Raw genomic sequence first — 26,136 nt, forward strand, 5'->3', positions numbered from 1 at the left:
TTTTGTGACAAATAAAACTTTATCCATTAATAGAGGACAACCCACACTATCCCCACTATTATTTTCCTGTATAAGGTCATCAGTGCTCTAGACACTAAGGAGAGGTTGAGGACTTAATTTAGGAAGTAATATGACATGATTTTCTGTATATTTTCACTTTATTTTAAGTATGCAATTTCATTTTAGTTACTTCTCATTTTTTCCCAAGAATTCTATTTTTTCCTTTTATTTCAGTAAAGCAGAAGAACTGTTAAGTGTTACTCAATACCCGTGTCCTTGATTGTAGTAATTCCAGGAATACATGCACAGGTTCCTCTATTTTGTTAATCGACCAGACTCTCTATCCTTCCTCTGACCTGCTGACTCCTCGTCCTCTCTGTGCAAACTGACGAGGTTTCTGCTGAAAATACACCCAGGACTACTCTGACCGGTGTGAGAGCAGTTTCTGTGTCACTTCAGAAATGAGCCACACCACATTTTGGTGGAATTGCAAGATAATGCTTGCAATTCCACCAAAGCATTGGTACAATAAGCTCCAATTCAATTCAATTCAATTCAATTTATATAGCACCAAAGCACAACAACAGTCGCCTCAAGGCGCTCCAGTGGCCAAGGCCGAGTCTGAACAAGTGAACTGTGCACAATTAAGTGCAGGGTTTCCCCTGAGCTGATGCTTTGTGGGATGGATGGATCCAGGAAACAGGAATACTTTTTTCTTACTCTCTCCGTTGTTTTAGACAAATTCAGACTCGCTGTGGAGTTTTTATTACCTTCACAGTAACATAACCTTAATTACTTTAGGTTATCTTCACTTCACTGGGCTCTGCTTCATGTATCTGAGAAGAGGGTTTACATATGCAGACACACACATACAGGGAGGGAAACTATTGTGACTAAATGAAAGCAAAACGTATCAGCCTATCACTCTGAGCTCATATAAAATGAGAGCATATAAATAAAAAAAAAATACATTTACACTTTTCTTTTTTCTTTTTCGGGTTAGCAGAAGGTCCTTCAGGTAACGGTAATGGCAGGTAAAACCTGTATGTAACGGTACACAATAATCACATTAGTCTGTAAACTGGCATTCAAGAAAGGCTGGTTATGTCTTTTTATAAATGCAGAGCGTTAACGTCACATTTCCTTGTATCATTTAGATGCAGTAATCTCAAAATCATAGCGACTGGACTCCTGAGGGAAAGACAAGAAAGTGCCCTCATGAATCAGCTGCACGACAGCTGGCACCGAACGCCCTGACCTTGGTCTGTGTGTGTGTGTGTGTGTCCCAACACCCACACAGCAGTTCTTGCTGGCTAAACCCAGACCTATGCCACTTCCTGTGTGGCACCCCTCCTCTTCTACAAACATTCCAGAGAACACTATCTTCTCGTCTGTCTGTCCACGCTCCGGGTTTCCTCCTCTATCATTAACTCTGCTGCAGCAGCAACATGGCACTGAGCCAAAACATCTAATAAAAGATGCAAAAGACTGTAGCAAATGTTTTTTTCTTTTTTTTTCTAAACAATCTACTGGTTGGAGTTTTATGACAGCAGATAAGCGTCGGGTTTGTTTATTTGCTGTTGATCTGTATAGTCCTGATGAAAGCCCTGCTGACGCAAATGCCAATCAATTTCTTATCATTAAAAATTTTTTTTTTTTAAAAATTAACAATTGCAGCAGAAGTCAAACTGGAACATCTTCACACAATTGGTGAAAAAAGAAACTCAGCATCTTGGATGAGGCGATTAAGGGAACTGTGTAAATTAAAAAGTAACCTCACAAACAAAAATCAAGATAAAAAATGACAGGAAACTTGCAACAACAAAGCTATGCTCTGCGTCTCAACTACGTTTACTTGATCTGTGATTACAGACGTCTCATCTGCTCTCTTCAAACCAACAGCATTGGAACTGTCCCAGATCTTAATGGAATAATCACTACTGAGCTATTCGCCACAGGAAATAACAACCTAAATGAAAGGGAAAACCCAGGAGCAGTAAAGAAAAAAAAAGAGAAAAAACACACATTTTCTGGGAAGGTTCCTTATAGTAGCTTTCTGGGTGCATATAGAGTGTGAGAACAGACAGCTTCCTTTTTCTTTTTCCTGCTGTATCTGCTTGTATAAACCAGACACAGACATGAATGTTTCATAGTAAACTTCAAATGCACTTATTCCAATTTTTTTTGTGAAAAGTTGTCCAGTCTTTTTAATTCCAAGTTTAAAAACTGGGTTATATAAATTCAGTGTTTGTATTTAGGAAGGGACACAGGGATATTCATCAAGTTGCATCTTCGTTATTTCTATGACCTTACATGGTCACTGTTTCTGTTTGAAGTGTGATCACTGCTCTACGACTCAGTCTGACTAACAGTGATGACTTGCACTCATCAGTCAGTAGTTCCGGTATCTCAGTTCCCCTTCAGCAGTGAAGTATGACAAAGCATCAACCGCCTGTGATTAAGACATTATAATGTTGCAATTTTTGATGAAAAATTCAAAAAAAGTGCCGGGCTTTCATTAAGCTTTGCTGAGCCCACATCTCACGTCACGGCCGACATAAATCTGCAGATGGGACCAGTCAAACTGTCAAAACTCAGTGAAAACTGGGAATTTAAAGAGAGAGATGAGACATCGAATTATATTTTGCTCTAAGTCTTAATGTCCGTTTCACATATAGGAAAAGATGACCATGATTCAGACAATGATTACAACTAGCCAAGAAGTTAAAAAAACCCCATTATAATTCAAAACTAAGAGATAGGTAACTACATGTATTTACATATATTTGTGTTAAATTAACCCACAGAAGAGTCTATGAAATCCCAAACAACATTACATGAACTTTTTTGGTAGCTAATATTAATGCATAAAATTCACCTAAAGAACATGTAGAAGGAAAGACAGATACACTACAGGCTGTGCTTACACTTCTGCCTGTTGCTCAGTCCAGATTTGCACTCTAAGCCTTGACAACACCCATTAGGAAGGAATCCAGTTTCCACATTTAAGAGATTATTGGATTAACATCTATTTCGTACTGTATTTGACACAATACGTGCTCTTCCAGCTCTGCGTAATGTGACAGATGCAATGAGTTAAACTATTTCAAAATCAGTAATTCTCTTATGTCGCTCTAATGGGTTTTTTATTTTAATGTAGCCTACCAAAACATGAGGTGAAACAAAAATTAAACAAATAGTGGAAGCCACTTTAGTGATTACATCTGAGAGAAATGTTTCTAGGGCTGTACAACTAATTGAATTTTAATCTCATTCATGATTTTGGCTTCCCACAATTAAATGAGCATGATGGAGCGAAATTTAAAATGCACCTACTTCTACATAAAACGCAAAGCAATAGAAACTCAAGTGTTTTCTAAATCAGCATAAGCCTGTATATGACAATCACAGCTGTTCCTGGACTAGTCTAGATAAGTAAGAACAAATTAAAAGACAGATATACAAACAGAACAACAGGGCTTGACAAGCTTGTTTGGAAATACTTCAGATGAGATAGAACCACCTGAAAACATACCACAAACTGCACTGTAATTAATGCATGAAGCCCAAGAAAAACAATGAAGTGGTTGCTACCATTAATTGTCTACCATCACTTCAGACATCCATTAAAATAAGCCTGTGTAGGTTTTGAAAATACATGCTCAATCATCCAGGTAAGGAAATCCCAGAAAGTTTATTCTGTTCACTGAAGTCATCACAAGGACGAGTGACAAAATGTTTCCCCCACTGAAAATGCTACCTCCAGGTGAACAGACTCAACTGACTGGCAAACCAGAGCAGTGCATCCGTGTATCCATCCAGCTCGCAAAGATGCACTGAATCCGCCAACCAATCGCACCCATTTGGCCAAAGATGTGTTTTCCAACAAACACATACCTTCGCCAAAATATCTATCCATCTACCTACCTAAGAAGCTATGTGAATAAGGACGACCAATTTTTTTTTATACAAAATTTAGATGTGAAGACGTGAGAGCAGTGTTCTGTTTACATGAGATGTCATTAAAATCAATAAATAGTCATGATAAATAAACGTGATCTCAATACTGAACAAAATGAGAGCCTTAATGAAAAGGGTGCAAAAATCACCATATTTTCCATGTTGCCATTAATTATGTTTTTGCAGTCAAATCAATGTGCTATAAGTATACTTATAAGGATCCTATAAATTCATTGCAAGACAGACTGTGGAGCATAATAAGCTAATAAACTCTGTTAGGACATCAAGTTTGTTGCATGTATATGGTATGGTTTATAATTATGGGAACAGTTCCTCAACTATTTGTCTTCTTTAGCATGGTAACTTTGGATAAGTGTTAAATGACATATCGTGCAAACGAGCTTCCGATACCAAAACTAAACGAGAATTTCTTCTTTGTTGGAATTCCAAACACTTGGTTTTGCATATTTTACTACAATACATTCCATTTGAGTTTGTTATTGTTTGTGTCATTGTGACGTTCATCACACTATTGCATGCTTGCTGCTTTCCTATTGGCTGGTTAGCAGCTATAGGTCGTAGTAGCAGTCACATTGTGAGTTGATCATCCCAAATTTCTGCCATTGTTTGAAATTCTTTTTGTAGAAAGATCAACCTCATACAGGAGACTGTGTGAGTTTTGAAGCCACGACAAACAGTATCTTTCACGCTAGTCATCTTTCATCAGCACAGTGTATACTCAGCTTTACCGTCTGTGTTTACAAATTGATTAAATGAAACTTTCCATGCTTCAGAAAACAATAAAGTGTTCATTAAAGGCCCTGACAGAATATTTTAAAGTGATATTTAAGGTTAAGACTTTCCTTTTGAAACTGAATCATAGGCTCTGCCTTTAAAGAAACCACATCTCGTCTGACTGGAGCTAACTGCAGGAGCACTTAGCTGCACTGAGGTGATAACTCTTCAAGCGGTTTGTAAATCAAAGAGTGGAAGCTCCTCAAGCTCACAAGCAAATTTCTGCTGAGCCAGAACCACAAAGGGTGTGGAAGGCTGAGGAGCAGGAGGAGGTGGCAGTGGTTAGCCTTCTGTAAATCTATATTAAGTAAGGCAGAGAGTTTACGACACTGAGGTTTGAATTGAAATCACCCTGCATGTATATTACGCAGTTGCCCATACTGTATCCTGAGCTAAGAGATAAATGGAAAGGTTGTGAAAGGAGAAAGAGGATGTAATAGCTGTCTGTCTGTGTGGAATGATTTGGATTCCATCTGTGTATTTTAGGCCCTAGAGTGAGATTGGGGATGGGAGGTTAAAAAACAACCAATAAGTAAGATACTTAACGTTATCCAAACTGGCCTTTTGTTCGACAACAAAAGAAAATACGATTTTATTTTATTTTTTTTTTTTTACGTAAAGTCACAAGACAAGAGCACAAAAAACAAAACTAAAATGCAGCAATATACAAGAAAATGTGTGCACTGCTGCTGTATGGAAGAAATGTAAATGTTTTCCACCTTAAAAAAAAACAAAAAAAAAAAACAAAAAACCCCATAACCACATTTTTTTTTAAACCAGGAAAGACTGACTTACTCTTAGGTGTAGCAGCTGCTCTGCTGTAGCCTGAATGGACTGTGGTTGCTGCTGTCGGCGTATCAAAGAATGACTTGAGAAGCCTTTTCTGAGAATAGAAATCTGGCGAAGCACAGAAAACTTTCAACACTCACTGCTATAATGTTATAAGGGAGTCATCTTCTTGTTTTATATTCAGCTCCTGCATCTATATCTAAGTCTGACAGAGTTTCTTTGAAATGTATTGTACTGTTTGCATTTTTTCATAGTTAGACAGAGAGGGACATTACGGACACAAAGCTGCAGCGAGCCTCAGTACCTACAGTGAGCTCCAGTGAGAGAACGAGACACTGAACTCGAGCTACAGACAGCACATCAAGTTCTATCGCCGCGTATGTTGGGTAAGGTCCACAGGGAGAAAACTGCTGCTGCCACTGCTGTCTGACAGCACACACCAATGCCTCCAACGCTGCAGTGAGAACTCATGAAGCTCTGCTTATTGTAGACTGCTCTTTTGATCCTGTACAACACAGACAACCTGCTATGAATAAAATATGTAGGTTCACTTCCAAGAATCGAGAAGCGTTATTACTGCTGACAGTTCACACTCTTCTGATGAATCGGTCGTTAACTAAGTTAAACATGCTTCTAAATGTGAGAAAAACCACACCCGGGTTGTTGTTCTGAACTTCTTCAATCTGACTAAACAAATGCCACGATTGGAGAATAGTAAAACTGCACTATACTGCCCAAACTATTCACTCATCAATCTAAATCAGGTGCTCAAATCGCTTCCATGGCCACAGGTTTATAAAGTCAAGCACCTGAATGCTTAAGCATATCAAGAAAATTTGGACAATTTCACGCTCCCCTCTTTATTTGAACAATTTGTCATTATTCCAACATGACTGCACACCAGGTCCATAAAGACACGGATGAGTGAGATTGATGTGGAAGAATTTGGCTGGCCTGCACAGAGTCCTGACCCAAAAGAACAGCTAATCTTTGGGATGAATTACAGCGGAGACTGTGACTGCGACAATAATAATGCAGAGCTTATTTAGTGAGCGTAACTTGTCTTATTTTTTGTAGCTACAATTTACAGATGCCCATTAAACATACAAGAAAACACCGAGTTACTGTTCTAAATATAGGACAGCTATAACGATAAACTTGCTGAATATGTGTGTGTGTGTGTGTGTGTGTGTGTGTGTGTGTGTGTGTGTGTTCGATGTGTGACTGCATCTGTTCAAAACGTGGACGTGCAGGATGGGCAGACTGCAGTCTGCAGCTTTCTCGAGAACCGCTCATCTAAAAATGAATGAATGACTGAACTCATTTGTCACAGGAAACCAAAGACAAACATAGAACGCGTGTGACTGCATTCCTTTAAAGTAATGCAAATATGCCTTTCTAAGGGTTAAGACTTGGTGTTAGGGTTATGCTGAGAACATCATATTTAGGGGTGACATGCTTGAAAATGATGCATTAAATTAGTGTCACCAAAAAGCCTGCCTAGCCTGTGTGTCTAGGTATGCTTCTCCCTCCACAAACAGGGTGGAGAAGGTAGTGGTTAATTTAGGGGAAAAACTGGTTACAGTACATAACTTTTAGTTCAAATATGACCATCCAGAAAAAAAAAAAAGTCAAAGAAATGAGTGCACTTTCTCAAAGGACTTGCAACAAACAAACCAAAGTTGACAAAGGCAAAAATCAGATGAACACATACATTTCTTGAAATATTTGTAAAATAATGGCACCTATTCTTTTTTTGTGTCCAATTATCAAATGTACTTATTGTGTTTGCATATGCAACCACACTTTTTGTACTTTGTGTTTACTGTGTACGTATTTACTACATTATAAAAAAAGATCTGTGTTTTAAAATACTTATTTTTAAAATACAGGTCTTATGACATAATGAACCCAAATTTGAAATTTTTGGTTCAAACTTTCATCATTATGTATGCAGAAGAGGTACAGCAGTGAATGTCTACAGCCATTTGTAAAACGATGGATCCAGCCTCTGTCATAGTTTGAGCCTCCATTTCAGCAAGTGGTGTTGCAGATCTTGCCAAAAATGACGATAAACTGACTAAGAATTTACAAGAAAGCTTGGCTGAGAGAGTTCAGACTATGTTGAAGAATAAAGGTGATCATACTAAATATAGACTTTCAAGCTTCTTAGCATTGTTCAAACTCTGTTTCTGACTTTTATATAGTCATTCCATGTATGTTTGAACATTTTAATAAACTGCTACCCATGTCCCATTTTCATACCAAATCATAAAGAAATGAGAGGTGACTGAAGATTTTACAGTAGCACAATGCTGTACGTGATTTTAACTATGAAAAGTATCCTGTGAGTACTCCCTGGTAGTCAAATACCTCTAAACGTTTGGTTTCTGACAGATGGTTTCTACTCTTCTCTTTTCCTTAACGCAGTCATCTCAAATACACAGCTCCACCCACCTGCTGTTCAAACCTTCTGTTTGTAATGGGCAGCCAATTAGAGGAAAGCTGGCTTAAATGGAGAGGAGTTAATACTGCTTATTTCACACAGTGAATGAATGGAGGCGCAGCACCAAGACCCAGTTTAAGACAAATAAGCATTATTTAGAGATGTGAATCTCTGGTACAGTCCAAGAATAAAAATATGGAGTTTGCTAATAAGAACAAATGGTTGCTTCTAAAGATTGATCACTTGTTCATATAACATAGAACTATACTTTGCACTTCTAAACTTTTGCAGCAGGACAAAAACCAGTGTCCCAGCTTCAACTTTCTCAGCCTGAGGTAATGTGTTAGTAACAGCATTGACTGGCTGAGAGAGACCTGGATTTTGCAGCTAAAAGAAGCCATGCCAGTCCCCTCGAGAACGTCAGATAAGATCCTTCAGAGCCATTTGCATTGTTTCACACTCATATTCAGTTACACCGCATTAGCACAAATCATTATCCCTGTAGTGACTCAAAACATTACCTTCAGTGTGTCACTACAGTGCTACCTGAACAAAACCCTTACTCATGATTTCAGTTACAGAGATAAATAATAACAGTCACAGCAGTGTTGTTTGTTCTATACACACAATACCTAATTATCGTCCAAATAACGAAGGCTGTAAAGGAAAACTAGAAATTGGGGTCATGGCTGTAGCAGACGTTGAAATTCAAAAACGTCTGATGGTAAAAACACACACAAGCAAAATCATCCAGACAATGAGGAACTACAAGTGACAATGACATTGACATTGTCTCAAGAGGCCAAACAATGACACCACTCTGCCCTGGAGTTCAACTCTGCACTGATGTTGACTGACTACAAAACCCATACTAAAAAATATAAATATATATATTAATTAATTTAAAAAATGTAGTAGTGGTAGGACTGCAACTCTAAACTAAATGTTAGAGAAATTCAATGGCTGATGTTGTTGTTCTACAAATTAGTGCAAAATCCTAGTGACAATCTTAGTGACTGCATGATGCTAGGCAAAAAGTGTCTCTTTCTACACAAACAGCACATCATTCTACAGTCGACAGTGAGCCACCAACATCACGAAAGACAAGCTGCTCCCATATTATCATCCATCTAGTATCATCACATTTCCATTTTTTTTGTTTGTTCCTCAAGGACACACTATTCAGGTTTACAATGTGCCCCATTCAGTCATCCCTGTGAATAAACAGTTTGCTTGTTTGGTTTTGCTAATACGGTCGATTTGTTCCAAAACCTTTTATCACACTACACTATATTATACTGTTACTGCCATTCAAACTATGTCCACAGCAATATACTTGGGACCAAACACACAGGGAAGTTTTTCCCAACCAATTGGAATATATATTTTTTCCTAGCAACTGGTGGTAGCTGGTGGTTCAAGTCGCAGTCATGCATGACTTTAGCAATCCTTTTGCCAAAGACTGCCATTAACCTCCACCAATTACACACAGCCGGTTGGGGAATGATCATTTTTCCCCTCATGACTGATAGTTACCATTATTATGATTTACTCTGCTAATATAAATGGCAATGGTAATTACTGTAAATGGAAATGGAAATTTGTGTAGCCACCAGTAACATTTTCGTTCATAGATTAAATGGATTTACAATAACTGCTGATTACACTTCCACTATATACTGCACTGCAGTGCTGCAGTTCATTATCATCTGACATCAGCAACCACATGCTCGAGCGAGATGACAATCTATTCTGTCGGGTTTAATCAATACTTGTAACCTCTCTGTCTGATACCATCTCCTTCCTTATGATCATAATGCTGTCAACAGGTGAATTCAGTCTTTTCATTCAAATTTTATTTTTGTAACCTCAGGACAATACCATTAAGAAAAAAAACACAGATAATGCAGCTGAGCTGTCAGTTGTAATTCTCAAAGAAGGAATGTGTCAGTCTTTTTTGGCGCCATCGTGGCGGGTTGTTGACTCATCTGTTACCTCGTGTCATTTTTTCAAAGGTTTCACATGAACACACCACAGAGCTAACCGACAGCTGGTCATGACCTGCAATATATTGTTCACTTCCTTTTTCTGAGCAAGCAACGCTGTGTTCAATGTCTCTCAATGAAAATACTTTAATTGGAATACAACAGTGAGAATAAGTATGACAGACTATTTCATTGCATAATTACAGCGGTATCATGATCAGCCTGTGACCTAACCAATTCTCTAAGCCACAAAAAAAGCACCAAAAACTATTCAAAACGGCTATAACAGATGACAGCTTGTGGTGTTTTCAGTCATGCCTCTAACAGATGTTTGGATAAATGATCATTATCATGCAAACTAGTATGGGTGATCTAAAGTGCAGCTGACTCAGTGTCAACCATTAGAGCAGAGAAGCAATACTGGACAAGTTGAGCAGACATGAAATATGCCTATATTAGCTATCTCACAAGGAAACAAACACAAGGAAAATGAGTGTATAGAAAATAGATGTTTTCTGAATAACTCTTTGAGCACACCTTACATTAAGCCAATGACACAAGCATCAATACTGATGGAGAGGTCAGAAAGGATTGCATTGACCTCATTTAGAGTAATGGTTTGGATGCAGAGCTCCTGAACATGATTTAGCATGGTTCATGAGGCCTCGGGCACAATGAGTAACTAACTGGGGACACCCTTTCAGGCTGCAATCATATTAGCCTGTTCCAAAGATACCAAAGACCCTGCAGCTACAATGAGGTTTGAAATTACCACCACTGACCGTGAAAATGTTCAGAAATCTAACACATCAGCAGGTAGCGCTGAAATAGACTCATTTTCAGCTGATATTTTATTCTCAGCACTTCTGTTTGATTCTTTATCCTACAAAACCCAGACAGGTGACAATGATTGAAAATCAGCATTCAGGTGATTTCATTGAGGAGTCATTAATCTTTTATTATTACTACAACTATCAAATATAAGAGGAACACTTCCTCACTCCAATGTTTCTAGACCCCAAAATCAACAAATGTATGAGTAACTAGGAACTAAAATTAAAATATCAACAATTTATTAGAATATAAGGTACCAATAAACCAACAATGTTTTGGTCATTTTGTATAAAAAATAAAGAAATAACTGACTAAAAAATTACCCCAGCAAGTCATATATAGCATAAACACAGTTTGCCACAATCAACCTGTCTATTTTTCCACATTTGAAATGGTGTGAATGTAAAGACAATACTTTGTGCATACTACTTTTTACTGCTTGTCAGTGTAATGAACAGTTTCCAACTCACACAGAAAGTAAGAAAGGAATAGACATACTGTAAGTCTGTAACAGCTCCAGCTAACTAGTTTGCAACCAACAGTAGCAACCAAAGCATTGCATCCAGATCTAACCTCAGCAGGGAGTATATCCCTAGTAAGCATACATAATGCAGCAGAAAAGCTGGCCATGGACGCAGACCGAGAATCCCAGCTGCACGCAAAAACAGCCAAGGAAAGAGGCAATCAAGATCAACTGGAAAATGTATAAGAATCAAGAACAATATTCAGTGTTTGTTATCTTAACTTCATCCATCTTCAATGGAGCTGGAGTCTACCCCACCTGTGAGACAGGTTGCCAGTCTGTCACAGGGCTAACACAGACACAGATTTATTCACGCTTACACCTATGGCCAATTTACAGTAAACCAAACATGCAATTATCCTAATAATTAACCTAACATGCATGTCTTTGGACTGTAGAGAAGTGGAGACCATGCAAACTAGACACAGAGAGGCCCCAGCTGTGAGGTGATGGTGCTACTGAACAATTACTGAACAATAATAACAACAACAACAACAACAACAATAATAATAATAAAAGAAGAAGAAGAATTCCAAAAATAGGAAAGTTTTTGACTATGTAAAACCAATGTATTTGGTAGTCAAGGTAAGTGTAAGAGATTAGAAAGAACTCAGCAGCTCTTTATCTGGTTTACACATCAACACCTCTTGCAAACATGTGAGATAAATTTAATCTTTATCTAAAAACTCTTTATCTAACAAAGCTTTTCCTCTCTTTTGTATTGTTATGTAAAACATCCTTGGGTTTCTTGAAAGGCACAATACAGATCTAAGTTATTATTATTATTATTATTATTATTATATTATTATAAATCAAACCTATTGTTTAACAAAACACCTCATGCAAACATGAAAAAAAACTGCAAGTACTACAACCAAAAAGAAATAGCATTCAGTGGAACTTCGAAATGATTTATCTCCTTTTCTTTACTTTTGCTTGAAACTGAGCAGCCATCATTGCAACAATGACACTTGATGTGTTAAATCAGTCAGTAGTATACAGCGTGAGAAGCAAAAACTAGGCCAAAAACAAAGCACTGGTCTGAATAAACCAGTGATAAGAGAGGCAGAGCTAGATCAGGTGAAGTCATTGAGCCTCTTTTATTTGGGCTGCTGTCCCAAACTGGGACACTCATTCAGTCACTGCCTCGGATTACAACCCGTGCACTTATATTACAACACATTTCAAAGCAAATGATACTTTCCAGAGCTACTAAAAGTCTACTCTCTTCTCTTCTGGCAATGACAGGCAGAGCAGAATTGCAGTATATTTTGTCTTGTTAAAAATACATTTTGTGGAAAATGCTAACTGGGTCACAGTGCGCTGTGTGAAGGAAATAATATGTATGACAGAAAATGGAAAAATGTGTTTTGGGGTTGTTGTTTTTTTTGAGGACAAATAATGACTTTACTTATCTTTAGAATCGCGGGTTATAGAACAGTCCCCACTGGAATGATCATACCTCTCAGCATTACGTTAACAAAAGAAGCAATCAATATTGTCTCATGTTTCTCAGGTGTGTTTTTACGTCAAGTGGGTTTGTTTGCAGAAGGCTGAAAATACTGAACTGAAAAGTGACTCTCCATACCACACCAGGACTATTGTTTTATCCATGTAAGCAGGAGGTTAAATATGATAAAGCAGAACTGATAGTAAGGACTCTGTACAAGACATACCTCTTGACTGGACCTTAACTCAATAGCAGCAATAATCCCTTGTGGTTTTTTCAGGTTTCTTAAAAGATCCAGAAACACGACTCTGTTTAGACTGGCTCTTTTGTTTTATTAATCCAAGGAGCAGTTTAAAGGTATTCAGGAGAGATCTGATGAAGTGCCAAGAAACCTGTTTGGTATAGGAAATGAATAAGGATACTAACAGCTAACTAACAGTGGTGCTGCAGGGAAAAATTTACTGATACAAGAATAAGCCAGGAAAGACAACCAGTGGGCCCTGTATAGTAAAAATTAAGTGAAATTTTACTTTACAATTTCATAGAACCTGAAAAGTAAGAAATGCATTTTAAAAAAAGGAAGACAAAGGTGAAGTTTCAAGGAGATGACTCATCAACGGCACATTACATTGCTTTTAATAACCACTTAAGGCTTTAACAATCTAACAGAAACTGAACAGAAATAAAAGCCACCTTATATTTAATCATGCTTGTGGTATTTGTGTAATTGTGTTAAAAAAAAACAAAAACAAAAAAAACAGACTTAGTGATTCGTCACCTTTTTTATCATAGGGTAAAAGCAGTTAAAGCTCCTCCCACTACAATCCATGAACATAACTTACACAGTATGACTGTAACAAGATAATAAGCTACTCTGATTAAAATTAATTTTTAATCAATTCAATTTCAAAAATGTTCAACATTTTAAGGTCAAAGCTTCCAGCTTGTGAGGATGCACCGCTTTTCTTTTTCATATGACAGCAAACTTCTAACCTTTTGGACTGTTTAACATTTTACAGACCACAAATATGTTTGAGCTTACCTTTAAATATAATGCACTGTGTGCCACTAAAACCCTTTGATTAAAAGAAGATATAGGCCAACACCTACATAGATTTTGAAGTAGGTTAAATAGTGTGTGTGTGTGTGTGTGTGTGTGTGTGTGTGTGTGTGTGTGTGTGTGTGTGTGTGTGTTTCGGGGGGGGTGGGGGTTAATTAACTGAAATGAAATAGAAGGTGACTTACAAGATGTTTTGCACTTACAAAACGAAGAAACGAAGTAAAAGAGAATAAAACATTTAAAAAAGTGTCTTGCTTTAGTCTTTCTTTTTTTAAATTATTTCAGCAAAACGAGGCGAGGATAACTGAGCATACTGATTTTAGATTAAGCCTTCCTTTTAACATGTTAGCATTTTGCTTATACGCAAACTGCCTACTTTTCGATAAAATACACATAAAAAGGGCGGCACCTTTCTCGTTTCACTAACCTTTCTCTTTCACCAGTGAGCAAACGTGTGGGTTAACAGTCATTTGGTGACGACTGAAACTCATATTTGCCTCAGTATCACTGTGGTATACTCATACAGAGATGAATGTAACTGCAGCGTGGGATCCTGCTTCTATCACTACCTGCAAACTTTCCGCTGTCGTTGCTATCCAACACTCACCGTTTCTAGGGAACTGTTGCCGGGCAGAGCGCTCTCGGACAGCGCGAGCCCACTTCTCTGCCTCCTCCAGGTTAGCTTGCGGGTCCTGGAGCGAGGCGAGCCGAAAGCCCTGCTCCACTCTCTGCCGCGATACCCTGGAACTCATCCACCGCCGTTTCAGTGGGTAAAAGTAGGCGACTAAGTACGCTGCCTTATCCGCACTGTCATTTCCCCGGTAAGCCCGGCAGCCGACACAGTCCTTCAGACTGAGCACCACCTTGTTCCGTCCGACAGGTGCCGACGTGAGCCTCTGGACGACGAGGTCTTTCTCGGTCAGGATGACGGCACACCTGCCTTTTCGGTTACTGGTCCCCGTAAATTCCCCGTACAGCTTCACCAGACTGGTGGACTCCAGTTTAGCTCTGCACTGATCCATCCTGAACAGACGCCGGACTGGAGAGACCGGGACGCGGAGGGGGTCCGGGAAGCAGAAGAAGCAGCCACACAGTCACATAGCTAACCGCCGTAAATGATGCGAGCAAAGTAGACCGGAGGACTGACAGGCTGCTCCGGACCGCTGTGAAGACTGACGGAATCAAACGCTACATATCCGATGACATTTCAAAATAAGAGCCCCAACACTGAAAACACTGAAAACGTTGCAGCTCCTTGTGGGACGCTGCCTAAGGTTTAGTCAATGGTTTATAGTCAGAAAAATAAAAACTTAGATATTTCACGCAGTCACAATATTAATATAAATAAAATTATTTAACACTACAAAAATGTAAGTTTGTTGTTTTGTTGTGGAGCCATTTCTGGTATTTCATGGATCATATGACTAAATGAAATCCTAATTTTAAAAGTATTTTCAAACTAATCACATGATAAAGATAAAATAACTAATCAATGACTGAAAGTTTAATTAAGAAAAAACAATTAAATATCTCTAAAACGTAAGATATTCCAATAAAATGTTATTTCTTTTTTCCTTTATTGCCAGCTAAAAATAAGTTTCTGCAATAGGAAAATCAGTCAACTTAACATTGCTTAATCAACTTAAATCAAAAATCTTTTATTTTTTGTTTCGTTTTTACCGAGTTTTTATTTATGCGATTTCATGGATAATGGAATTTAAGTCCTGGTGAAATCAGAGCCTGTATTCCTTTAGCTTTATTCAGATCCGTGAAACATGCACATTTATTTATTTATTTACAGATATACCCTCATCATCCGCTGTATATGATTTGTATTACGCAAAATCCAGCTTTTATTTTTAATTCATCCCCACATTTGTCGGTGTTTTTCTTTGTCTGTCGCTGGCTTCATATTCAGTTTTCATTGAACTTTGCTGTGCAGTAGTTCTATCCGGCTGCAAAAGTCGCAGTATGCTGCCACCTAGTGTTTATGAGAGTGAAGTAACTGCGTAAAATGAAAAAAGTCCCTGATCAAATAAAACTGAACTGAGTAACAATTACGAACGCGTGTTTGCTATATAACTGTTATTCATGAATAAACAAAGACTCACAGATGAATAATAGACATTATTATGCAGGATATTATGGGTTATGTAATTAAACACAAACATAGAACAGATGCGCATATGGCATCACTGTCATCACAGCAGAAAACCACTGAGGCATCCAGTAAGGCAGGTTTTGAAACAAGCACATAAAGAATAACTTAAGAGTTAAAAAAGAAACTACCTTCACAACTTACTTGTCTTAAACACACCTATAGAGAAATGTTTAACATGTTTTTTATGTTTCTTTTGGAGGCTGTGCACTTTAAAAAATTGTCTACAACTTTTACATCAAGTTACTGTAAAACATTTATAGTACTTCTACTGAATTTTAATATATAGTATTATCACTTTATTTTATATACCTTTCCATGATGTAAAAAACCCCAAAACAAAACAATAAATAAATATAAACATCATATAGCTTGCCAATAAAATAGTTAAGGACATCACTGCTTTAAGTGGCAGCTTGTAAAATAAATTAAAAAAAATACATCTTTCTTACAACCTGGCTTATTTCATTGATGTTTGCGGACATTCATTCATACACAGCTCTCTTATGGTCCTGCCACAGCATTTCAGTCAGATTAAAGTCTTTACTTTCACTGGGCCATTTAAACACCTTGAGGTATTTTAGCCAGTCTGTTGTAATTTTGCTGTTGTGATTTCAATTATTTCCTTTACATGACCCAGTTTTGGCCTCACAATTGACCCTAGAATACTTTAGTATGTAGATGAATTCATGATCTCCTCCACAACTGCAAGGTGTCCAGATCCCGTGAATGCAAAACAAGCCCAAATCCTTACCTTTACACCACCGTGCTTGGTGTGTGTTTGTGCTGATATGCTGTGTTTGGTTTACCTAACATGGCGCTGTTCAAACAGCATTCCCACTTTGGTTTCTTATCTTATTGTCTTATTGTTTGTTCAGATGTAACTGTGCAAACCAAAGACTTGGACTGTTCACTGGTTAGTGCTCTCACCTCTCTGCAAGAAGTAGATGTTTGGGTTTACACGCAGTCCAAAGTGTTAGTCCTGTGATAGCCAATTGCCCTCAGGTCACCAGTCTAAGTGGCTAAGGAAATGAATGGATGGATTTAAAAAAAAACGAGTTTAGCTCAAATATCTCTTTGTGTGCTGAAAAACAGAAACAGAGAGGAGGTCTAAGAGTCTAATTTCATCTGAGACCACTTGTTAAGAAAAATGCTGAATAATTATTGTGGATTAAGGATGCCCTTTTCTTATAATCACTTGTGGGGCCATTTGGGCCAAGCAAAATTTAGTTGTGACCACAGACCTGTTGAACACACCTGAGAGTGGATTCCCAACATGAAGAAAAAGCTACCATCATAGTATTTTTCATTTTGGTCGCCAGCCTGTCACAGCTCAACTAACTACACTATTTTTCATTTTACCTTGCCACTGGTGTTTCTGTAAGCTGTAACAATTGGTTGTGGCTGAACTGTGGATTTAGGGAGAGTGCAGGAGACAGAACTTTTGCATTCTGAATTTTTGAACTGGCTGAGAACTTGTTAGGTCACCTGTTTCTTTAACTGGAGATGTACTTGTTGTCTGTTTTGTACTATGTGCTTCCTCTTCTCTTTCTATTGTAGTTAGAGATACTTTGTGCTTTTATGAGTCCACACTTTTGTATGTGTTCGCTTTTGGTCGCCAGCCTGTCACAGCTCAACTAACTGCACTATTTTTCATTTTACCTTGCCACTGGTGTTTCTGTAAGCTGTAACAATCGGTCGTGGCTGAACTGTGGATTTAGGGAGAGTGCAGGAGACAGAACTTTTGCATTCTGAATTTCATAAGATAATATGGTGAAGTTGTAGCCCATGCTTTATGAAGAATCTCCCACGAGCTGGATCGGTACTCGTTCTGGCACTTCTAATACAGCACATAGCCAAGCTGTTCCCACAACAGTTCAGCAGGCCTGTGATCCGGCAACCGCACAGGCCACTGCATGACAGAATAACAGCTCACTGCTTCTTCTCTAAATAGTTTGGAGCTGTGCTTTGGGTCATTGTCCTGTTGTTTGAGAAAACTGTCTCCAACAAAGTGGCAGCCACAGTGTTTTGGCAAAGGTTTGCAAAATGGAATGACAGACTTTATTGTTCAAGATCAATTTTATCCTGTGCATAACTCGCACTTTACCACCAAACATTTCCTCCATCACTCTCGTCAAATGGAGTCCAGCACTCGTCCAGTATCCGTTTATGTTTTTCCACATTTTGACCCAAACACTTCCAACTTTTATCAAAGATCCTCTCTCCAGTGTCTGTGTTCTTTAACTAGCTTAATTCTTTCCTATCTCAGATATGGCCCATTTTGCAACGTTACAAGTCCAGCATCCAGAACCCATTTCATCAGTGCTGACTTTGAGTCATCATTCACAGGACAAGGACACAAAAGCAGACTCTGGAGACAAGTAGAATTAACAAAAAGTGAGAAGTTTGATGAGACAGCTTGTAAAAGTCCACAAGGGCACAGAAAGGAACCAACAGGGCCGGATAAATGGCTGAACAGGCACTGAGACAAAGAGCAAAGGAATGCCAGGACTGTGACACTCACTCACTCACTCACTCACACTGAGGGCTAATCAATAGAATGAGATGCTGTGGAAACAAGACAAAGGTGAAACTAATGAGGATAACGGCACAGAGGAAGTAAAAATAAGTGCAAAACACAGGAGATACATGACTACCAAAATAAAACAGGAAATAAGAAACAAAAACTGAAACAGGTGTTCACAGAGACTTTACAGAATGGATGACTACAGATGAAACACTGAAAGAACGAATAAACTCAAACTGCTAAGAGAGAAAAAACACCCAGAACATAAAAGTAAGAGAATGCAAGTAAAAAAGCATGAAATCACACTTACACAATAAACAACATTAAGGACAAGACACCCTGAAGTCCAAACCCAGACAATAAACAAAATTCTTACATTTCTAAAACGAATAAAACCTCAGATTCAAATCCCAGGATCATGACACTTTGATGGGTATTTTATGTATTGAAGCTTTTGGCTGAGAACTTGTTAGGTCACCTGTTTCTTTAATTGGAGATGTACTTGTTGTCTGTTTTGTACTATGGGCTTCCTCTTCTCTTTCTATTGTAGTTAGAGATACTTTGTGCTTTTATGAGTCCACACTTTTGTATGTGTTCGCTTTTGGTCGCCAGCCTGTCACAGCTCAACTAACTGCACTATTTTTCATTTTACCTTGCCACTGGTGTTTCTGTAAGCTGTAACAATCGGTTGTGGCTGAACTGTGGATTTAGGGAGAGTGCAGGAGACAGAACTTTTGCATTCTGAATTTTTGAATTGGCTGAGAACTTGTTAGGTCACCTGTTTCTTTAACTGGGTTCTGGCATGAAAGCATGAAATAAAAAATAAAAATGTAACAGAAAGGAATTAGAATAGAATATTGCATAAACATGTACCATTCTTAGAGACCCAAAAGTTTTGAACTGTGTCATTTGGGGATTACGTTATCTTCTCATTTACAGCATAATGGCTGGTGTAATGATAGGCTGTCCATTTAAAAAATGTATATAAAGAACTCTAAACGTTTGGCTTTTACTTGATGAGGCTAGTAGCAAATATACAGTACTGTGCTTCATATTTTAGCTGCAGTCATTTACTGAAACGTGCAAACATACAAGGAAATGCAGCATGAAAAGAAAAACCAGAGTTTGCACAGTTTTGTAAGTGTGTTTGGGATCATGGTCATGCTGAAGAGTACACCAATCAGACGCTTTCCAGGTAATATTGCATGGTGGTACTTTTTTGTGTTCATAACTCCATCAATTTGAACAAGATCTCCATCACTACCGCTTAAATGAAGCCCAGAAAAAAACTTGACACAGCCTCCACAGAGTTTTACAGATGGCTGTAGACACTCACTCTGGTGCCTCTCTGTTGATCTTCTCCTCATAATTCCATCAGACTTGTTTCCACTAATTTTGAGTCCAGTTTCAGTCCTGTTTCCCTTCCTTAAGAACGGCTTCTCAACAGGTGCCATTTCTTTCCTGAATGCAACAGCTGTGGACTAATTTTCATTATTATCTTTAGTCTCCTTTCTTTTCATCTCTGCAGGTACAATAAAAATGTTGTATTCAATCTTTCTTATCATATGAACACAGCAGCTGCTTCAGATGGCCAACAGATGGCAGTGTTAGCCTTAGAAAAAGACAGCTGATGGTTTAAAGTACAGACTTTTAAATGTGACTATCACCAAGCAACATGAAAAACTGAACAAAATTTATGAGCTGTGCAAATGAACATATTTTTGATTTTATTTTTCACAAATGATATCTGGAAACCTCAAAGGCAGTTGTTTCAGGTATGTTTTCTAGCACTGGCGGTTTACCTGATTACCTTCCACACAACAAATGCACCATACGAGGTGCATTTGTTGTGCAAAAGATCACTTTCAGTACATGAGTTCATTACTTTTCAGTGTGCACTGCATAATGTATTTTGTCATCGGCACTGCTATAATACATTTCTGTCAACATACGTTATGTCTTATTATTGCAGGAGAAAGATGAGAAGATAATAAGAAGTTGCCTGATTCCTCCTTGGTCAAATCAAAGTCGTTCTCACATTTTGCTCCCGGCACTGGCACATCATCCACAGAGGGGAGGAGGGGAGTGGGAGGAGGAGGAGGGTAAACATATAGCTATACAGATGGGAGTTAGTGGTCCCAGTAAACACCTGGAGCCAGAGGGGAAATGAGATGATCTTATTCACATGCAAGTCTTGTGCTGCTAAAATTGCACAGCTTTTCATCCACTTCACACCAGAAGATAGGTAGGCATCACCTTTATTGCTGCTTTAGCTGTGAATACATTTTTTTCCCTCCCTGCAGACATTCAGGGTTCACTATGAACATGAACATATTATGTAATTTACTGCAAGTGGAAAAGAAAATGCCTCTGAAAAACGTACAACGCAAAATCATTACTCACACTCTGGGCTTCACAACAAAAGAGCCTTTTCAATCCAAACTGCAGGGTAGATGCTTATTTCCTAAAAGCTATTGATTGAAAAAGGCACAGCTGAGGAGCGGCAGAGGAGCCGTGAATGGAGACAGTAGAGTCTCACTTCCAGCCTTCTCCAGCTGTGAGCACTATTGCCGCCTGGTATTGAAGGAGGGGAAGAGGGCCGTCCCTGCACACGGTGTTTTTCATGCCACTTGTGAGACACTGCTGTCACTCCCACAAGAGATTGAGCATATAGTTTCGAGAGGTTTCCTTTCAAAAAGGCCAATGAACACGACCGTGTCTTTGCTGTGTGCTTCCACGTGTCCTGGTTTGATGTAATTGCCATCACTAGCTATCCACACCATCTGGTTTCATCTCCTGAGCATGAACCCATTGGCACAAGCTTAATAACTGATAAGCAGCCATTATCTGTTGTTAGGGCAACTCAGTGCAGATGTCAGCTTAGTGCATATCAATACGGTCGATACATTACCCTCATTATTGCTTATATAACTTGCAACTCAGAGAGCCGCTCTGCCCTACCACCACCCCACACCCTTGACGCGCACACAAACACAGTGACAGATAACTGAGTGGGAGGAAGGAATGTCATATACCTCAGAATTTAGTTTGCATTGGCATCCAACATGACAGATTCCCTGTCTGGGTCGCTTAGCACTGATGGCTCGCAGAAAGGTTTTGCCTGTCTGCCTGACTCTCCTTCAGTTGCCCCTTAATTCTGCTCTGTTTCTTCGGATGCCCACCCTCCCCTTTGTCAAGGAGATGCCATAATTATGTAAGACTTATGTAAAGCTGTCGCTTGCTGGCAAACAATGAAATATTTCTAGCTCTGAAATCATAGGTTTAATAGTGATAACCATGAGAAATGTACACCCACGCATTGTGAAATGTATCATTTAAAACTAATAAAGTTGTCATTGGCTGTGTGCTTCGTGGAAAGTTAAATATATATGCCTGTGTAGTGTTAGCAGCTCAGTGAAGCTGCAGGGACTCTGTCTTGCTTTGATGCCAGCATGCTAACATAAGGGGGCAGTTGCAGTGGAGGCTGCTGTGACACCCTTAATAGAAACGAAGTAGAGTGGTGACAATTACTCTGCACATGCTCAGTTGCACTCTGTCGCTGCCTCTGGAGCAGCAGCAGGATCATTTTTACCGTGGGAGATTTCAGACGTGTTTTAAAGTGTTTTAATTATTAGATGCACAGTTTTTTTTCCTGCTCTCAGAATTTTTCATGTGTTTAAATTCTAATGTCAGCAAGTATGCAAGATGACATGGCTGCAACACTGGGGTACATGGTTTAGCTCTTTGTCTGTCTGTGCTGATATATATTTCTGCTATACCAAAAAATAATGGATATTTTATGGTTTCAAACAGTATTAGAAATAGAAGATGCTAATTATGCTAATCATATTGCAGCAGCCCAGTCAATTTAGGAGACATGGTCAAGATGAGCTGCTGAAGTTCTAAACAAAGGGTCAAAACTTAGAAAAAAGGTGACTTAAGTGATTCTGAAGGTTGTATGGTTGCTGGTGCCATATCAGCTACTCTGAGTATTTCAGAATATTTATGTGCTGATCTGCTGGGATTTTTTCACTGAACCATCTCTAGGCTTTATGAAGGTGGGGTCCAACAAAGAGAAAATATCCAGTGGGCGGCAGTTCTCTGGGAGAAATGTCAGAGGTCAGAGGAGAATGGCCAGACTGCTTCAAGCTGATAACACAACAGTAACTGAAATAATCCCTTGGTACAACCAACAAACGAAGCAGATGGGCTCCAGTAGCAGAAGACCACACCTGTCAGCCAAGGACAGGAAATCGAAGCTACACAGGTTCAGTAAAACTGAACAGTAGAAGTTTGGAAAAATGTTGCGTGGTCTGATCAGTCTTGAGTCTTTCTGCTGCAACATTCAAATGGCACAGTCAGAAATTAGCATGAGAGGAAGGTTTCATCCTGCCTTATATCTATGGTTAAGGCTGGTGGTGCTTTGACATGTGGGGGATATTTTCTCAGCACACATTGGGTCCCTAAGTACCAAATGAACATCTTTTAAACATCAGAGCCTACCTGAATATTGTTATTGGCCATGTCCATCCCTTTATTACCACAGTGTACCCACCTATTGATGGCTCTTTCCAGCTGCTCCATATCACAAAGTTCAAGTCTTCTCAAAGTGATTTCTTGAGCATGGCATCCAAGGTTATCCAGATGTGGTGAAACAGGACATTCACATCATGGAAGAGGAGCTGTGTGACAAAAGTCAGGAAGGCAAAAGGGGGTCCAACCTGGGACCCGCAAGGTTTACAGTATCTAATGTCTGATGAGTGTATATTACATCATTAAATATATATCTAAACTCAGTTTTTGATACTTCAATCTGAACCGCAGTTGTGGATCAGGTAGACACTGCTTTCCCCTCGAGCATGGCAGAAAACCAACAAATAACTGCAGCGAGCAGACAGCGACAGCACAACCTGCACAACGCTAAAACCTGCAAAGTTTAATTTCTCTCTCTGTCTGACTGGTTTTGCTGCCTTGTTTTCCTTTCTTGTTTCTCTTTGTCTTGATTATGATTAATTATTGTTACCTCATCCGTCCGACCATCCACTTTTCCTTTCATTGTTTTACACATGTATTGTTTTCACTTAACTGCACAAATAAAAAGGCTCTCATTGTCCGCTAACAGTGAGTGTTTGTTGCTGTTTGGCTGACAATTCAACGTTAAATCTGTGGAAATGCTGCTGCTGCTTCATTATGCTTGCCTGCACTAATAATAGACTAATTAATCAGCCAATGATGCACTCTATTATTTCTTATTCAATAAAATGTCAAACAATAGCAATGCTTCTCGCAATTTCTCAAAGTCCAAATTAAATCAATTTGTTATGTCAAAATGACAAGTAATTAGTTTCTCTAATACCATTTTATGTTTTAATGGATTTAAATATAGCAAGTAGCTCTCATGTGGGAGATGCATGTGTTATTTCTTCTCAGAGGTTTGTTTGACTTACAACACAACCAGCAACAAATTGAGTTTAGCTCAGCCTGAGCTGCCACCCAGCTGCACACGGGGCATCCAGAGGGCTGAGTCACTCGGTGAACTGAAGTTATGCCAAGAGGAGCAGACAGGGGGAAAGCCCAGGCCTCTTCCTCTGCAGTGGGGGAATCACTCCTTGTTAAATGTGGACGTGGTTTATTGGGTCACCTCCATTCTCGTGGCCTGATTAGTGGAGCATGGTCATGCAGATTTGAGCAGAGGCAGCTGGATTAGCATGATGCTCCAAGCACTGATACAGTTTGTGTCTCAGGGGTGAAATGCAGGCTTGCAAAATGACTGAATCTATTTGTCTGGGTTTATCAGAGGGAGCTCTTCAGATTCAGTGAATATCTTGGCCAGTGGGCATTACTGACAAGCCCTGGGGGGTTGTGTTTACCGAGATGTGATGTGGGCTGCAGAGGGCGTAATGTGATGGCTGGCAGGAGTCAAATCTTCAGATTAAAGCATAAAGTCTGAGCTTACGTCAGTCCCGCTGTAGGTGTACAAATCAAAGGCATGCCATATTTCTGCTCATGTTTCACTTTGAAGTGACAGATTCACTGAAAAAAAAAATTCAGTCATGGATCAAAATTCTGTTTTTTATTTATTTTTAGTTTATTTGAAAGTATGTCTGACCTCAGCTCTGTCCAGCTGCTTTGCGATGATCGTGTCTTGTGGTTGTTGTTTGTTTTTTCTTTAATTTTCCAGTTTTGTCCTCTGCTCCTTCTTTTAAAGCCATCCATGTGCAATCCAGTCTCATTCTTGGGTGTTACATAATTTTGTCAGTTGCCACCGAACCTCACCATTCTGCTCAAGGTGCACTTTTTTCACCCATCCTTGAAACACTTGCTGCATCAATATTAGCTATTTTTTTAGAGTTTTAGCCACCTACAGCATCCCCAAGTGGAGGTTAAGTGAGTGGAGGTGACGTAAGTCGTAGGTTTATGATCCAGGAGACAGTGGTGGTCGACTTCCTGCTGGTATCTTGATGTTTTCCACTTTGAAATTTGTGGTTTAGAAACCTACAAGCAGCTCCGTTTAGGGAAAGATTATTGACACACCATCATATTTCCTGTCCCCAGAAACAGCTGGACATATTTATGTTATCTAACCTTTATTTATACAAGTTGGTCCCATTGAGACTAAATGTCTAATTTACAAAAGACCCTTTTCAGACGAACACATTAAAATTACAACAATTAAAGTTACTTCATATTTCAAACCATAGGGAGCACACATGAATCCGACTGTGGTGTGTTATTCTTTTAGTTACTTATATTTTATACAATCCCAATTCCAAAAAAGTTGGGCTGTGTAAAATGTAAATAAAACAGAATATAATGATTTGAAAATCTCATAAACCCATATTTTATTCACGATAGAACATAGAAAACATTAAATATTTCAATTGACATGTTTTACTCAAGTTATAAGCTCATTGTGAAAGTGATGGCAGCAGCACATCTCAAAAAACCTTGGACAGGGCCGCGTGTGCCACTGTGTGATATCCCCTCTTCTTTCAACAAGACCCCTTGTTTTATCAGAAACGTTGTCCATCAAACACCGAGGTCTTTTAAATCAATTCAATTATTTATTAATCAAAAACTGAACAAAACCATGATTCTTACAAGTGTGGTAGAAATAGAAGAAAGGGGTGGGGCTAAATAAGCTTCTTCCTAATCCTTTTTGAACATGACGAGTTATGATTTATTATGATTATTTTGTTTTCTCTACGTTTTGTGTTTGATTGATTTTTTTATATCAAATAGCAAGTTTGACCTTAGACCTCTGACTTCTTCTATAAGTTCAAACTTTCATAAAATGCCTTTTATTTTTAAAACTTTGCCTAAAATTCTCATGCCTTTGTTTGTATTGGCCCGCAATGCATGCTATATGGGTATTATAAATATCGCATTATAATTGTCATGTTAGATTTGACCTCTGACCTCACTTTTATATTTCATATCTGCCAACGGGGCAAATAATAAAAGCCAAACATTGCACTTGTTTTTACTGCACTACAAACTTCTAAAATTACTCTTAAAAAGGACAAATAAAATAAATACACACAAAATACAAAACTATTCTCTTGAAAGTAAATACTGCCCAGAGTGTGAACTGCCTCGTGATAGGCTT

At 38.7% G+C, this 26,136-nt stretch overlaps 1 protein-coding gene across 1 annotated transcript in view; it reads right to left on the reverse strand.

The window, feature by feature from the left end:
* LOC134622683 (sphingosine kinase 1-like) overlaps positions 1-14,966 on the reverse strand; it is a 39,929-nt gene extending 24,963 nt beyond the window's left edge. The window contains exon 1 of the mRNA XM_063468071.1: positions 14,450-14,966. Coding sequence (XP_063324141.1) covers positions 14,450-14,864 — 415 coding nt within the window. The 5' untranslated portion in view covers positions 14,865-14,966. The remainder of the gene's footprint in view (positions 1-14,449) is intronic.
* Between the last annotated feature and the right edge of the window lie 11,170 nt (positions 14,967-26,136).

The sequence above is a fragment of the Pelmatolapia mariae genome, unplaced genomic scaffold (assembly GCF_036321145.2).
Source record: "Pelmatolapia mariae isolate MD_Pm_ZW unplaced genomic scaffold, Pm_UMD_F_2 NODE_ptg000140l+_length_107005_cov_1, whole genome shotgun sequence".
NCBI lineage: Eukaryota > Metazoa > Chordata > Actinopteri > Cichliformes > Cichlidae > Pelmatolapia > Pelmatolapia mariae.